The sequence below is a fragment of the Streptopelia decaocto genome (genome assembly GCF_964273445.1).
Source record: "Streptopelia decaocto genome assembly, chromosome: 6".
In the NCBI taxonomy this organism is placed as follows: domain Eukaryota; kingdom Metazoa; phylum Chordata; class Aves; order Columbiformes; family Columbidae; genus Streptopelia; species Streptopelia decaocto.
Window position 1 is genome coordinate 6,415,322 of NC_138660.1, and position 15,731 is coordinate 6,431,052.

General features: G+C 44.1%; 1 protein-coding gene across 14 annotated transcripts in view; it reads left to right on the forward strand.

The window, feature by feature from the left end:
* LPP (LIM domain containing preferred translocation partner in lipoma) overlaps positions 1–15,731 on the forward strand; it is a 343,879-nt gene that overhangs the window by 115,516 nt on the left and 212,632 nt on the right. For all 14 annotated transcript variants that reach the window (XM_082055343.1, XM_082055340.1, XM_082055335.1 and 11 more), the window contains one exon: positions 11,824–12,025. In XM_082055343.1, the coding sequence (XP_081911469.1) occupies positions 11,833–12,025 (193 nt within the window). In that variant the 5' untranslated portion in view covers positions 11,824–11,832. The remainder of the gene's footprint in view (positions 1–11,823; positions 12,026–15,731) is intronic.

Genomic DNA, 15,731 nt, shown 5'->3' on the forward strand with positions numbered 1-15,731 from the left:
CTCTCCTTCTCTCTCTCCTTCTCTCTCTCCTTCTCTCTCTCCTTCTCTCTCTCCTTCTCTCTCTCCTTCTCTCTCTCCTTCTCTCTCTCCTTCTCTCTCTCCTTCTCTCTCTCCTTCTCTCTCTCCTTCTCTCTCTCCTTCTCTCTCTCCTTCTCTCTCTCCTTCTCTCTCTCCTTCTCTCTCTCCTTCTCTCTCTCCTTCTCTCTCTCCTTCTCTCTCTCCTTCTCTCTCTCCTTCTCTCTCTCCTTCTCTCTCTCCTTCTCTCTCTCCTTCTCTCTCTCCTTCTCTCTCTCCTTCTCTCTCTCCTTCTCTCTCTCCTTCTCTCTCTCCTTCTCTCTCTCCTTCTCTCTCTCCTTCTCTCTCTCCTTCTCTCTCTCCTTCTCTCTCTCCTTCTCTCTCTCCTTCTCTCTCTCCTTCTCTCTCTCCTTCTCTCTCTCCTTCTCTCTCTCCTTCTCTCTCTCCTTCTCTCTCTCCTTCTCTCTCTCCTTCTCTCTCTCCTTCTCTCTCTCCTTCTCTCTCTCCTTCTCTCTCTCCTTCTCTCTCTCCTTCTCTCTCTCCTTCTCTCTCTCCTTCTCTCTCTCCTTCTCTCTCTCCTTCTCTCTCTCCTTCTCTCTCTCCTTCTCTCTCTCCTTCTCTCTCTCCTTCTCTCTCTCCTTCTCTCTCTCCTTCTCTCTCTCCTTCTCTCTCTCCTTCTCTCTCTCCTTCTCTCTCTCCTTCTTTCCCGAAAGTACTTCATGCTTTCAACTTCCTAAAGAAGGAAGCACTTAAATCTTTATTTTTGCTTTGTGTTGCAAAAGGGAGACAAGAATACATCGGGGTGCTTATGTCTTGATGATGTCAAATCACCTATTGTTGTGAAAAACACAGAAATGTAGTTGCTTTTTTTTTTTTCCCTGACTGTTTATATGAAGGGGTCTGTGTACTTCCTTTCCTACAGTTTTCCTGCACTCAGATATTGTGGTTCTATTAGCAGTCTCTCCACAGCATCAGTTCCCAGCCATCTGGCAGCAATCACTCTTCCGTGTGTTAGGATATAGGATTTTCCATAGGAAAAAGGCTATTTCCCATGATTATTTGCTAGGTGCTATGGTCTGAGCTGCCAAAAACGAGGCACAGGTTGGTGCATTGCTCAGGAAGGAGGAGAAGTCATCCAGGGATTTGTCATACTTGAAGTTGTGACTTCCAGGACAGCGTGGGATCTGGGGGAGGAAAAACTAAGTGGATCAGGTGGTAGGAAAATAATAAAAGATTAAACGTTTTGTTCCTGGACACAGTTCCTGCCCATTAATTGATTTAATTTCTTTCTTTTTAGGCATCACAGTTTCAAAGTCTGGTTCATACTTCCAGTTCCTTGAGGTGTCACAAAAGTGTCATAGTGGTGTTGGCCCCACGCTCGCGTACTTCTTGAGTGGAGCCCGTGCTGTGCCTGTATTCTGGGCTGCAGCTCCTTTTCCATTCACAGAAATCCTCTGGACAGCTTGGGGTTCAGACTTCCAGTTGCAGATGTTTTCTTCCAGGGATGGAGGCAGATGAATCTTCCTGCAACCACAGCTATTTAGAAGGGGGAGTGCAGGGAACCCATCGTAAATTAAAAAAAAAAAAAACAAGCAAAACATCTACATCCACACCAGCCTTGCTGGGTAGTACCTCGTGCTGTTTCTATGTTCGCTCTATACCAGTCTCTCCCTTGCTACTGAGCTCAGATCTCTACTGTTTCTCCCCGGACTGAGACATATACACACACAGTGGTCTGCAAAGCTAATACGATTATCATCGTGTCAATATGCTGCCACAGTCCCATTTGGTCCCACTGGGGTCTTGCTGATATCTCACTGCTGAGCTGAGTGTTAGTTCTGCACGGTTCCTTCTTGTTTACAGCCAGCATCAGCATCCGAACAGCCTGGTCTTGCTCTAGCACATTTTTCTCTTATATGGGACTGTGTTAATAGGCCTGATTTTCCAATATGTCTCTGTAGGTTGAGAAGTCCAGTCTCTTAACCATTTTATTTGACTGATAAGGTCTATGTAGCTTGGCAGTGCCATGCTGAAGTAGGAAGCCAAGTGCTGAGCTGTGCCATAGGCAATATGATGAGTATGGGCACAGAAGGAATAAAAGCAGCTTTTTTTGGCAGAAGGATCTTGAAAATAAATTGTATGCAAGAAAACAGTGTTTGTGTAAGGGAACTCATGGTCTGAGACTCCCAAAATAATCTCTCTGCATCATTCTGCCTCTGTTCCTTTGTCTGTATTAATATATTTCCTCTCTTATTTTGTGCATGAAGTTCTCAAGCATCATCACAAACTTTTCTTCATGGTGCAGCAAGCGTTTGGGTCAAGTTATCAGGAAGAGAAGCTTTCAGAATCGGAAGAAATTTGTCTGGCTCAGAGCTGCCTCCTGGCTCAGCTCTTAAGGTTCAACCACAAACTTTGCTGTATTTGAGTAAGCATTTTGGGCAGGCCACCAGGTCTACCTCCTCTATTGCAATTGCCCTGAGGTTTTTTGTGACCACAAGTAGCTGAGGCCTTGGATTAACATTTTATTCAATATGATTATGTTTGGAGTTGCTGAGGATTGTCTCCTACCACAGAGATCAAGAATCAGCCTGCACTCTGGTGGAACTGTAATGTGGTCATTAGAGTTGTATTAGATTAGATAGATCTATCTGTCTCCAGGGAGCCAGTACGATCTCTTTGTTTCAATGCACATGGGCCGGTCAGGTTCAATTTATTGGGGTTTTAAAGCCTAGTTTGTCATTCAACACCAGGATGTGACATGGCTGTAAAAGGAAGATCCCGTTCATCAGCTTTTATGTGCGTGTTTTGCAGCAGCAGTCAAATTCAAACAGCCTGCATCGAATCCCAAAACTACTAATGCAATTATACTGGAAAAGAAAAGGAATTTTATGTTTAGTTTGCCCTTCTGCCTTTTCCACTATTGAAGCTGGTACAAGAGAAATGAGCTAAGAAAGGAACTTAAAGAAGGGTAAGTTTTTGGTTGATACCAAAATTGCCCCAGCAGCAGGATTTTGATGTAAGAATGAATGTGATATTGGCTTGGTATCTGATGAACTATATTCATGGTGATGTTAACCTGCGGCAAGCTTCTTTGTAGCAGAGGCTGTTCTTTATTATCATGTCTTTACCATCTCCACTATGGACTTTCAGTCATTCCGTTATGCCTGAGTAGTACTGTAGAAGTTGTAGTGACTTAGTATATAAAACAAGAGTCACATTCCAAACTAGTGCTGATCTGCTGATAGGAAAAAAAATAAGTGTGGATGCAGCCTTGCTAGAAAACAAAAAGTCATTTTCCAAGTATTGGTTATTTGGTTAAAAGAATGGGCACATGCTGTGTCCATTTGTGAACTGTTGCAACTAGAGAATGAAGAATATAATGTTGCATTGCCAGTAGGTGATATTGCTGGCATATCTTAAGTGGGAGACAGCTATATTGCTGTAAACACTTTTGAGTGTAGATAAAGCCACAGCTGGAAGTCTAGGGTTTTAGAGTTACAGAATAATTGATTTTGGAAGGGATCTCTGGAGGTCATCTGGGCAAACCTGTTGCTCAAAGCGTGGTGAACTTTGAATTTAAATCAGGTCTTCTAGAGGATCCCGTAGAAATTTGATTGAAGCTGTTAAAGCCAGAGTGAGATAATACTAGATTATATGCTTCGAGGAATAATTCAGCACAGGCAGTGCTTTAACTAGGTTTCTTTCTCCTTTAACTCCTGTGATTACATTAGTAATGTCCCACAGCAGGAAATTGGTGAATGCTTTCAGCCCTGTTTAGCTGAAGAAGTCACTTTGATTTTTTCCTATTTATTTATTTATTTTGAGGGAATTGAGCTAAAGTTACAAAACCCTGCCTTATCCAGGCAATTGGAAGAAACTCCGTGTCTGGGGAACGAGGAAGATTTAAGCTTGCTCCAGCTGGCACTTGCTGTGAAAGACTGAAGCAAAGCATCAAGAAATGCCCAGAAACAGTGTAAAACGGGTGCAAAGAAATCTGATCTCAGGGAGAGATGTGCCACAAGGAGCTGGAGTCCATATACATCAAGTTTGCATATGGTCAAGACGGCAGTCACTGAAGGGTGACAGCATGTTCCATTCTTCTTCATCGTATCTCTGACCTGCTTGGTGGCTCAGTTGACTCATGTTAACTCTCCACTGATAACCAGCGATCGGGGTCACATCAGCCCCATGTACAGGATTCCCCATGCTCAGAGATGTTCTTCCAGCTTTACAGTTCTCCTGGTTGCTGATGTGTGACGTTTGAGGGGCACAAAGGGCCAGAGACAATTTGTTGCTGGGAGGGTCTGAAGGAGGAACTTCTTTGGATTAGTTAATATTACGGGACTTAAATCCAGTGAGATGTTGTGCAGATCGGCAACGGTTTAAGGGAGTTCAAAAGGAATAAAAATTCCCCAAATCACATAATTTCCCATATGATGTAAAATTGATGAGGATAAGTAGTGCCATATGGGAAAGATATCCCAGGAGGGCTTGGCTTGAGTTTGTAAGTACCTATGGCACTTCTTATGTTTGCTTAAAGACCTCTAATGAGACCAGAGTTTTGACATTATATCATCTCTTAGAGGCCACAAGAAGCAGCAAAGCTTCATAGCTAGAGATTAATGGCCATAAACGGAGAAATAAATTCATGGGACATTCAAAGGGGAACAGTCCAAGAGAAACAAGCAGCTTCTGGAGCTTATAAAGAGCAAATTTCTTTGGTCAGCCTCAGTTACTGCTTTTGACTAATTAGTAGAGTGGAGGTGATGAGGGCAAAGCAAAGAACTGCATTTTAGCAGCGCATTTGGTTTTGTGCTTTAGGGAATTTCAGGCAAAAAATGAAGACGAATAAGCTTAGAATAGAAACATTGTCTTGTGGGTTGCATCTCTAACTGAAAGGGGTAACGTATGGTGTGATTTTACAGCATGAAGGATGTCCCCTTGGTTCAGTGGTAGAGTTGATCTTTGAAACTCAGTTGGAAGGTAAAGCAAAGTCAAAAGTTTTCTCTCTGAATTCTTTTGCGTAGCTGGAAGAGAAGGGAGGGTGGGGAGAATGCAATCTGCCTTTCTGTAGATGGCTCCTGTAAGGCCTTAGATACAAACTTGGGTTATCTGGGGAAGGGGATGCCTTGATCAAGTTCTTGAATACTATCAGAGAGAAGCTGTAATAGGGCTTCCAGCTGCATCTGCTGTCAGTAAACAAGGTCCTTTATTCTGGTTAATCCCTTGGCCTTAGGAGTGATGGCTAACTGTGCATGGGTCATGCTAAGACAGAACATTATGGACCTACATCAAGCCAGTGGATTTAGGAAGGAAAGGGGTGGAAAACAGAGCAGACTGTCTGGAAGTGTAGAATGTTGTTGCTTTTTTTTTTGTTAAATGCTGTTGTTAGTCTCTGTGAAACATTAGCTTGATTAACTCAGGGACAAATTTTTCTGGCTTGGCAAAGTCCATCAGCATCCAAGGAGTATTTGGTCCATGTTATAAATATGAAAATGAAATGAAGATTTATTTGGGTAGAGTCTAATCACAGAAAAGCCAGCCTGTCTCAGAGATGAATGTACTAACAATTTCAAGAGTAGACAGATTGGTACTCTACCATTCTATTGCCTATCTGATATGAGGCTAAATTGACCCTCTTTCTTTTACCTTTGCTTCTCAAAAGTGAATGACATCCTGTAATTAAAAGCAAAAACAAGCACTTGTGCATACACACTTAAGAAATGAAAGTAAAAAATGAAAAAAAAAAAAAACCCTTGTCAGGCCTTTATTACTGCCTGATATTATCATTTATTGATATTCCCGGTCTGACATTTTTAGATAATGCGGTCTCATCTTGGGATTCGCGGATTCTAGTTCCTCTGCTGTGGTGTATTCTTTCATGGTTAGAATTTTCTGAACGTACGGCATTAAGATCATCCTAATGATAGAACCGGAGCACACTGTTTTCCTTATTTATGCAGCATGATTTCACTCTTAGCTCTTAATGTTATTTATCATGGTTAGTCCGGTCTTATCCTCTGCCTCCAAAAGTAGGTGATGACTAATGCTTGCAAGGAAGGAACTATAACAGAACCTTGGGCAGCCACAGCTGATTTCAGTCTGGTTTTTGTCTTTGATATTATTCATCGTTTTACATCTTCCGTTTAAAGTTGCCATTCTTGGAAAAATGGTCTTATGCTGGCATCCACCATCTCATAAAAGGTTGTTAAAACGTTGAAGAGAGTTCAGAATAAATATATATTAATGAATTGAAAAAGGTCTGCTCTTTACAGTGAGTTTATATATTAATGAATTGAAAAAGGTCTGCTCTTTACAGTGAGTTTAATTGTTGCTTAATTTAAATATTTTTATTTGATTCAGCCAATGACCTGGGTGTGTTCTGAAAGGATCTGCATAAAGAAGAGAGGCAGGTCTGTAATACAGATGACAAGAGTGTAACAAAATCCAGTGGTTGAAAGCAGAGCTAGATAAATTTAAAGCCAGATGTAAAGGCGAAGCTGTAATTATGGTGCTTAATTGCTTGCCCAAACAATTTACCTAATGCTGTGGTGGATTCTCCAATCTTGCATTCTTTCAGTTGAGGCTACGTGTACTTTATGACAAATATTCTTTAGCTCAAAAAAAGCTTTGTGGAGAAATAGTTGGGTAGAGTTCAGTGTCCTGCACAGCGCAGGAGGGCCAGAAGAGACGGTCAGCAGGGCTTTCAAAGCAGTGGCATATGGGAGAGTTAGGAGATTTTTGTATGGGGTGGGGCAGTGAATTTGGGAAAGAGGCATTGCCAGGGTGGTCAGTGAGTAAGGAGTCACAGGAAAAGTGTGTAGCAGCTGGATCAGGAATGTAGCTGTTGAGCTACTGCTGACCGAGGAGGATGGCTGTGTGAGGGTGGCAGGCAGACGTGCAGAAGACTTCAGCCAAGGCAGAGGGAGATGTGGCACTGATGGGGACAGCAAGAGGTTGTGGGATGGTTCCCAGGGGCATGGGGCCTGATGACAAAGGTCATTCCAGCCTGGCTGCGTTAAATGTTGGGTGGCTAGATTTATTTAGGTTTGCTAGTAAGGGGCTTGTTGAAGGCAAACAATGCCTGATGAATGATTTGCATGGAGCAGAAATGTGGGAGTCTCTGTAGATTTAACCTGCAGTTTAACCTTTCAGTGAGAGCTCTGTGGTCCAGCTGTTGACTTGAGCAGCAGGTGGATCAGGCCCTTAATGCATTGCATTTGGCATACGTGGAGCAGCAATAGCTGACTTGGCCAGCAAAAGGCTGGTTAGATTCAGTGTTCTTCACTGTGGGATTGTTCTGGGGAACCAGAGTGGGTTTGATGTTTGTTTTTCTTTCACTCCATCCGCTATTACTACTGCAGGAGAAGCTTGCTGTATTCACGCTCAGACGTGTGTAGTGCAGCTGTTGTAGTAGCTCCATCCCTGATTGCCAAGGTGAGCCGATCCACTTCACCACATTGTCCCCTGCCACATGTTTCCAGGATCTTTTGTTCTGGTCCTGCTTCATGGGTTCCCTCCACCCATCCATCTTGATGCTCCCTTCATTGTTTTTTCTGTTCTTGTTTCTCTCAAGCCTGCAATATCCAATACAGCTTTTACTTGCTATGCTCTGAGATTCTTGGTGGCTTTAGACTTGTTGCAGCCGCTGACTTCTGCAATGCCCCACATCCTACGTCTAGCTAAAAACTTCTGAAAACAATACTGCTTTTTGCTGAACTGGCAGAAACAACTTTTTTGGAAGGAAACACCTCTGGGACAAAAGTGAAGCATGTGTTTGCTGACTAACCGGGAAAGCACTGGCCTTACCTATTGGAGGGTCTCATCTAAGTGCAGAAACCACAGCAACAGAGAGACGATGGCATGTGTGAGTTTAGAGTAAGAAGACTGATTATAAGCCCTAGTTGCCCTGTACTGGTACTTGTCCACATCACAAAATACTCATCTGTTTTGCTCCAAAGAAGCCTCTGATTGAAAACCAGGCAATATTGCAGGGCATGGTGAGGGAGCACTGCTGACTTTCTCTGAATTAGCCAGAGTGCTTCACCATGGAGAAGTCTGCAGAGAGAGGTGGGGGGCTGTGCCCATCTGTAGCCACTGTCCCTTATAGTTTGCCTTGCTCTTGGCCTCTTAGCAGATGAAAAATGGGGAGTAATTAACAACAAACTCATGAGTTTAGCTTCAGCTGTTAGAAAGAGATTAACTGATTTTTCCTTTTTTTTATGATCTTGCAAAGTAGTTAGGCTAAATTTAATTGAGACTAGGGAGCTGGGGCTGGAACAGATGAGGAAAAGGGAACTTGCTGAAAACATTGTCAAGGCACAGATAGCAAAAACGAATGACAGCAAATGCATAACAGAAAATGAGAGGGGGAGAAAGAGGAAGAGAAAAGGCTAATGGGGAAACAATTAGAAAATACCACCACCGCCAAAACAAATGCATTAGAGGATAGCTGAGGTGGAGCTGTGTGCCAGCCTAGAGTCAGCAACCAAGTGTCCCAAACTGCCTATAAGAGCACTGTGCTTTTTAAGCTTATTCTTTGAGATTCACATTTTCTTCAGCCATCCCCAGCACAGTGAATCCTGGCTACTGAAGCAGATATTCTTGGTTTGCGTATCACTCAACCCATTGCTGCCATGAACCTGGCAGACCATGAGAGCTCAGTGGAACCAAGACGTGTTGCTTGGACGGTGGTTAAGAAACAACGAGGATGCTGTGAGAACAGGAATGGCAATAATCTGGTCACTGCTGTGTTGTTCTCTTTTGCTTTCAATCACTATGTCCAGGATCCAGGGGTGCTTCATACAGTGGGATGATCTTTCATCTGGAATATCAAGCCAGGGGCTGAAAAACTGTCACAATAAAACTCCAGGATGCTTTTAGGAATGGGTGGTAAGGTGTAGGCATCTTTGGATATAATAACTCTGAAGAGTTGTCCTGTTTAGCTCTCAAGGCTGAGTGCCTTCACTGCTTTCTGTTCCTAAAACCTAGATAATTGTCTGAGTTTAATTGCCACATTTTACATTTGTGAAGGATGTGGGGGGAGGAGGCAGCAGTGTAGGTGAGTCTTACTGCTTGAGTGGCAGATGGTTTCTAGGTCCATCAGGGCTGGCATTGGTAACGGGAAGTCCCAGGCGGTGGGAGCGCAGTTCGTGTGTCCTCTGCCCCCACCCGTCGTGGCTCGTTTCCTCTCTGGCCCTTTGGGGAAGACCCGCCTTTCACTTCTTGCTTTCAAAATGATGCTCAGCACTATTAACATAAGATTGGACAGCAGGCATATATGCTTGTTCACCTCTAGGGTGCTCCTGCCATGCTCCCATCTGCTTCATTTCTAGCCGGTTCTCCATGCTGGCCTGTGTGGCTGGTATCAGATGTCTAGCAAAACAGGCTCATCCTCCAGTCGTAGGGATTGTGAAAACACTGCGTGCACACAGAGCAGTCAGACTGCACTTTGAGGAAGAGCCACAAGTGGTGGGGCTGATGTTTGGCACTTGGCAGTTCCTCTCCGGCACGAGAAGCGATGGAGGTGGAAGATGACCACAGATTTTCTGTCTCTTAGTGTTGGGTCAGACATTGGGACTTCAGGTAGAAGTGACTCCTCACGCAGGAAACCTGTTACCTGGGGTAAAGGTACTAGGTTAGAGTAAGCATGCACATATATCTATATATAGATAGATAGATAGATATAGATATATATGTAGATGTAGATATATATATATATATATATACACATCAGTTCTATCAGTCACTGCTGTTAGCTGGAGGTGCTATCCCCACACTACCATGTGGAGATCTTGCTCCTTTCCCCCAGACTGACTCAGCATTGCTAACAAGAAGTTGTTAGGACAGGGTTATCCATGCAGGAGCCCCCAGGACTGCTGTCTCTGGTTTATACCCAAGAGTCTTCATTTGCTTTTTTTGATAAAGGACTCAACTGAATTTGCTCCACCATGAAGCTTGTAGGGTGCAGATGCTTTGCCAGTCAGGATGAGTTGGCAAAATAGCTCTGCTCCTAAGTCCCAACAGCTTAGTCTTGATGTTTCTAGTGATGTGTGAGCCCAAATTAGGAGAAAGGGGAAATGAAATGTGATTTCTGCTTTGTTTTCTGTAGGTAGATTTAACTATGCTGTCAGATCTGCCTTCCTCCTGCCTAAATGTTCCATGTAATTCTGAGGGCTGGTTGAAGAGCTCATTGTTGTTTGCTTCTCTGGGAAGCACATGTGCATAGAAGTCTTAGCTTTGAGGCACCAAGAAGGTGCCCAGGTAGGCGAGGAGTGGACGTGTGGCTGCATTCCTCCATGATATCAACGAGCTGTATGCGGCTGCACATAGCTTTGGAAATACATCCTGGTGAGCCGTTCAAATAGGCAGCTGCATGTGTGACCACAGAGCTGTGTCAGGATAGACAGAGAGCTCTGTAGCCCTGTGGACTTATTGTTTCAATCCAAGGGGGTCTACACGTGCCAGAGGCCACATTCACCCTTTCCCATTCGCACCCTGAGCTCAGAGGACTCACAGCAGCTCATACAGCCCTTTGCTGCCACACTCAGCAGAGTTACAAGTCTCTTGCGTCTCAGCCTCAGCAGAATGCACTTGCTGCTGCAGGTGGACGCCACCTCTTTGCAAATCCACCAGCCCCTCCACTTTGTCCTGTTTTTCCCAGGTGGAAGTGCTTTTCTGCAATGACAGTCTGCTCGTGTCTCCCATGGCTTGGTGTGATCTGCTGGCACTGATCCTTTTCCACAATCAAAACAAATCTTTCCTGATCAGGTCACAACTGGTTTCAGTAGCCTTGAGGCGTCCTGACACCAAAGCAGGGTGTGGGCAGAAGCAACAGGATGCTCAAGAGCTCCAAAATTAGCATTGGCTTTTGCCTGTGTAGGGTCTTCATTTCTTCATCACATGTCACATCCAGCTCTGTAGGATCATCGGATGGTACTGTAGGACTGTTGCTGCTACCCAGCGAGTGTAGTTTGTGTGCGGTGAAAAACACTCGTTCATTGCATTGAACAATTTATTTTATTTTTTATGGACAACATTTTCAGCAGCATCTGAGTCCAGTTCTCAAAAATGATGTAGGCTTTTAAGAGGCCAAAGCCAAGATTTTAATAAATAAGTAATGATTTGGGCTGCCTCTGTTTTCTGTTACACAAGTCGAGATGTCTAAAAGGAGCCTGGTTGTCAGCAGTGTGGGATTCTGGCATTTTTTCAAAATTGATATGCTTTTAAAATATTTTAAGCTGGGCATTCAGAAATGGAGGCATCAAGAATGATTAGTTGCTTTTGAAGTCCGTTTTCTTAAAAGTTTGAGTGAAAGTCGCTGGGACATGGTATCCTAAACGACGTGAAAAAGTGCTAAAGGTGTATTTTGGAAGTGCGTCTGCCTGTCTGTGACTACACTTGTCCACAGAGCACCTGTACAGTTGTACATTAAAGTACTCACAAATGCCTAACAGGAAAAGGCAAATATATCACTACTATGCTAAATGGATGGTGAGAGTGGTGGACCTCTCTGGGGTATCAGCCTGTCTCCGCTTTGGTTTGAAGCAGAAAATAGCAACGCGTTTTGCAGGCACCATCAATGAGCTGATTGGTACTTCTGACTTGCTGAGGAAAGAAAGACGAGTTTGTATCATAAGTCCTCTACATTAGGACCAATACATTTAAAGATAAGCATGCACAAGTTAAACGTGTTAAAGGGTTTTGTGGGTTTGATTTTATAAACCGTCAAAGTGTCTACTTTACAACTGTTATTTCCCCAGCCTAAACTCCTAACATATATGTGATTTTCTTTGCCTCTCCTCTCAGATCTGAACCATGTCCCACCCGTCCTGGCTGCCACCCAAGAGTACCAACGAGCCTGTTGGTCATGTTACTGCAAGGATGGAGACCACACACACCTTTGGGACTCCCAGCATTTCCGTGTCCACCCAGCAGACACCAAAGAAGTTTGCACCTGTTGTTGCCCCCAAGCCAAAGTACAACCCATACAAGCAACCAGGAGGTGATGGTAAGTATATGCTTAGGAGGGAACCACAATGGTCTAATTCAGAGGAACTGACTGCTAACACAGGCTGTTCTCAAGTTGCTCTTTGAGTTTGTGGGATCCTCCTTGTTTCGGGTCATTCAAATCAAGAAGAATGTGAAGGCATCTCTTACCCTTTCTCTGGCTAGCTACCGTCCTGAGAGGTGCAGGGCTGGCGGAGTATATGGGGACAGATCTTACTCGTTTTTAATTGAAAGCAGATGTCCTCTGTCCAAAACTGATACTTTTTGAGGGGTTTTGCTTATTTGGTCTCTGCTGGTATGTGTTGATCCAAGGAGCTGGAGCTTGAACAACCTTTTTCAGTATTGGTTCTTTCATCCCAGCACAATGGGAATCCTTTACAAATGTGGGACTGAGCTGTGGGACTGTGGATATAATTGGGATGGTAGAGCATCAGTTTGTCAGAACAGGCCTAGAAGTGCTTCCTCTCCAGCCTGATTATTTGATTCAGTTTTACTTTTATTCTTTTCCTTCTTCTACGGAACACTCTTGAATATTGAATCATTTAATGATATAATATATATATTATATTATATATAATGATATAATAATTTAATGATATAATCCTGAGGATATTTACACGACCATTATAGTAGCCCCTGGAGCTGTTAGGTTGGTGAAACCGATCACCATCTGTTGGCCTTCCTCTGCCTCCTGCTATAAAAGTCCTCGTGTCTTCACGTACCTGAGTGGCGAGCCCGGGAGTTGGGGTCCTGGCTTGTGGACCCCTAGAGGGAGGGAGTTCCCAGCACCAGGAGCAGCTCTGGGGTTTACAACTGGAAACCTGCAAGTTGAAGCACCCGGGATGCCCCTACCTGACAATGGAGAGTGTGTGACAGAACCTTACTGCAGCGGAAACAAGGTGCAAGGCAATGATTTTAGGAGAGAGAGGTATCTGTCTTGGCAGAGTAGTGACTTTTCTATTCCCAGTGATTTACTGTGCTTACAAATGGGTGGAAAACTCTTCCCCCCTCTCTTGCCAATCCTCCCCGCAAAGAAAAACTCAGCTGTATTCAAGCAAATTGCCCAACCAGCTTTTGATTTTTGGTTTTGGATGCTCTACTTTGTTCCATCACCACTTATCCCTCTTTTGTGTTGAGTGCAATAAGATAAATGTCATCCATATCTTTTTTTTTCCTTTTTCTACTCTGTCGTTTGAAAGCTTATACATTTTCAGAAAGACTACAGAATAATGGAAAGGAGAAAGAAAACCAAAGCAGCATATTAAATCTTGCACTTGAGCGATTTTCTAAAGTTAAGGACATTTTATAGGAAAGTTGGAAAAGTCTGATGAGTGTTTCGTTTTTTTCCCTCTGCCGCTCTAACTTCAGAGAATTCAGAACGAAAAAAGAAAATGTGTTGGAGGGGAAAAGCGAAGTCATATGCACCTGTTCTGTTGCCTTCAGTAACAAAACATTAGCGAGTAAGGAAGAGAAAGACATTTGGAATTAAAAAAGTACAAGAAAATCTATTTCTGAAGTGCAATGAAAATGTCAACTTCAAGTCAAGTGGAAATTCTTATTTTTCTAATTCTCTTAAAATTTAAAATAATAATGGAAAATGACACTTTTCCTAGGAAAACTATTATTGATCAGTTGCTATTTTTTTAATGAAAAATATCAGTATGCCTTAATTGTTGATGCTTCAGTGACTGTAGATCTGATTATATGTGATTCAGGAACACGATCACCTTCTAAAAAATTCTTTGTTTGTTGGCGTTTGGGGAAGGAGGATTTACCTACGAGCAGAGCAGATGCTGCAGGCTGAGAAGGGGAGACGAGGCACCCAAACATTTCTCAGGCAACACTGACCACCAAGTCCCACAAGCAACGGAGGTCTGTTAGAAACCAGGAGACATCAGGACCTTCCACGAGGCCTTTTTCCATGCCAGCCCCTTGCTTTGCCTGCTGCTGGGCTTTTGGAGATCCCATCATCATCCGGCAGGTCTGGAAGAGCTAAGGGTTGGCCAAGACCTGGTCAGGGACCGGCTTAGTGATGTGACAGCGTGCCTGCAGCTTAAGCTAATCCACTTTCAGAAGGTGACACACTACTGGTTGGTGTCAGCAGCCGGTGCAAAGCCATTAGCCCAGCTGTATATAACCCTGAGAACTTGAGACTTCTGCGATCTGTCAGGCGAGGGGGAGCGGTGAGAAAACATTTAGCCCAACATGCTTCATTCACTTTCTGTAGCTCCCTTCTCTCCTTCAGGCTCCCTAATTGTTTCTTCAATGACCTCCGTTGTTTTTGCAGCAATAATTCAGCGTGGTAGACAGCTCCACGCCCCACTGGTTCCCGGTATAAAGGGGCACTCTGAGTTGTTTTGCCTAAATTTGTTCTCTGTTAATTCCAGGTCTTTCCCATCCTGCCTAGCTGTGTGAGTTTGTAGGTAGAGGAGCTGCAGCATCCTACATATCCCAAAGTGTTTTCATCCCTGATGTCCCTCCAGAGCTGCTTCGCTGCAGACACACAGGTTTTCTGCCAACCACACGGGTGGCACGTGGTGCAGCATCCTGATGGCGGAGATGAGTGCAAGCAGCGGTGCTGCTCTGGGGAAGGGCTGTCCCAGTGCTGCTGCGGGGCAGAACGTGGCTGTGCCCATCGCATCCTGGCACGGCCCTGCCTGCCACAGCCGTGTCACTGCAGTCAGTTCCCTGGTACTAGGAAGCTCTCTGGGAGACCGGCAAATTCTGTTCCTGGTAACTTCTTCAGCACATTGCTTTTAACATTCGGGAAAATGGACCCGGTGGCTTCATGCTTTATTATTTTTGTAGGCATGTCGCTTGCACATAACAGGTCTGCCCGGCTGATAGCATTTGTGGTTTTATTTCTTGAAGGCATTGAAAGCGCAGGGGAAAGACATGGGAGTGACAGGCTGTGGAGCAGACACTGTGTGCATAGGGGGAAACGGCTGTTCCCACCTCCCACAAAGGCATTTCCTTGGTCTTGCTTTTACTTTGATTTTCTTCCTTTTTTTCCCTGACACCTGCACAAAAATCAGCCAGATTAAAAGATTCTCAATGGAACTTTAAAATAAGTTAGAAATAGTTAAATGACTGCAAAAAAAAAAAAAAAAAAAAAAGTAGAATTGCAGCATCCAGTGGGTTATAAACCAGCAGCATTTTAATGTGGCTGGAAGCACTCAAGGCGTGTGTGATTTAGACCAGCTAAGTGAGCAATTCCCGCACTGCCAGCTGCCCTCCTCGCTATGTGCCACACTGACTCTCTGTGACTTGTTTCAAATGATATTTGTCAACTCACCAAAGCAGAGACCTTGTCTTGCTGTCACAGGGATCCCTTTGGGGGCCCCTGGGTATGACTGCAATAGTAGTAGTAGTAGTAGTAGTAATAATAATAATAATAATAATAATAATAATAATCAATAAGACCACAGCTCTGATTAACATCTTGCACAAGTCTCTGCTGTACAGCTGGCTGGCGAGGTGAGCACAGCTGTGTTTTTATAGGCCCTACAAACAGCAGACCAGACTTCCACGTGCTGGGTTTCTGGGGGATTTAGTGATGGTGTTCCCTGCTGTGACAGTTTGCAGGGGATTAACCTTGCTTGATCCTGGGAGGCGAGAGCACCACAGTCCCTGGGATGTGCAGATGCCTGATGTCTTACACCACTTTGTATTTACCCTGCGGAGGGAGAAGAACTGTTCAAGCCTGG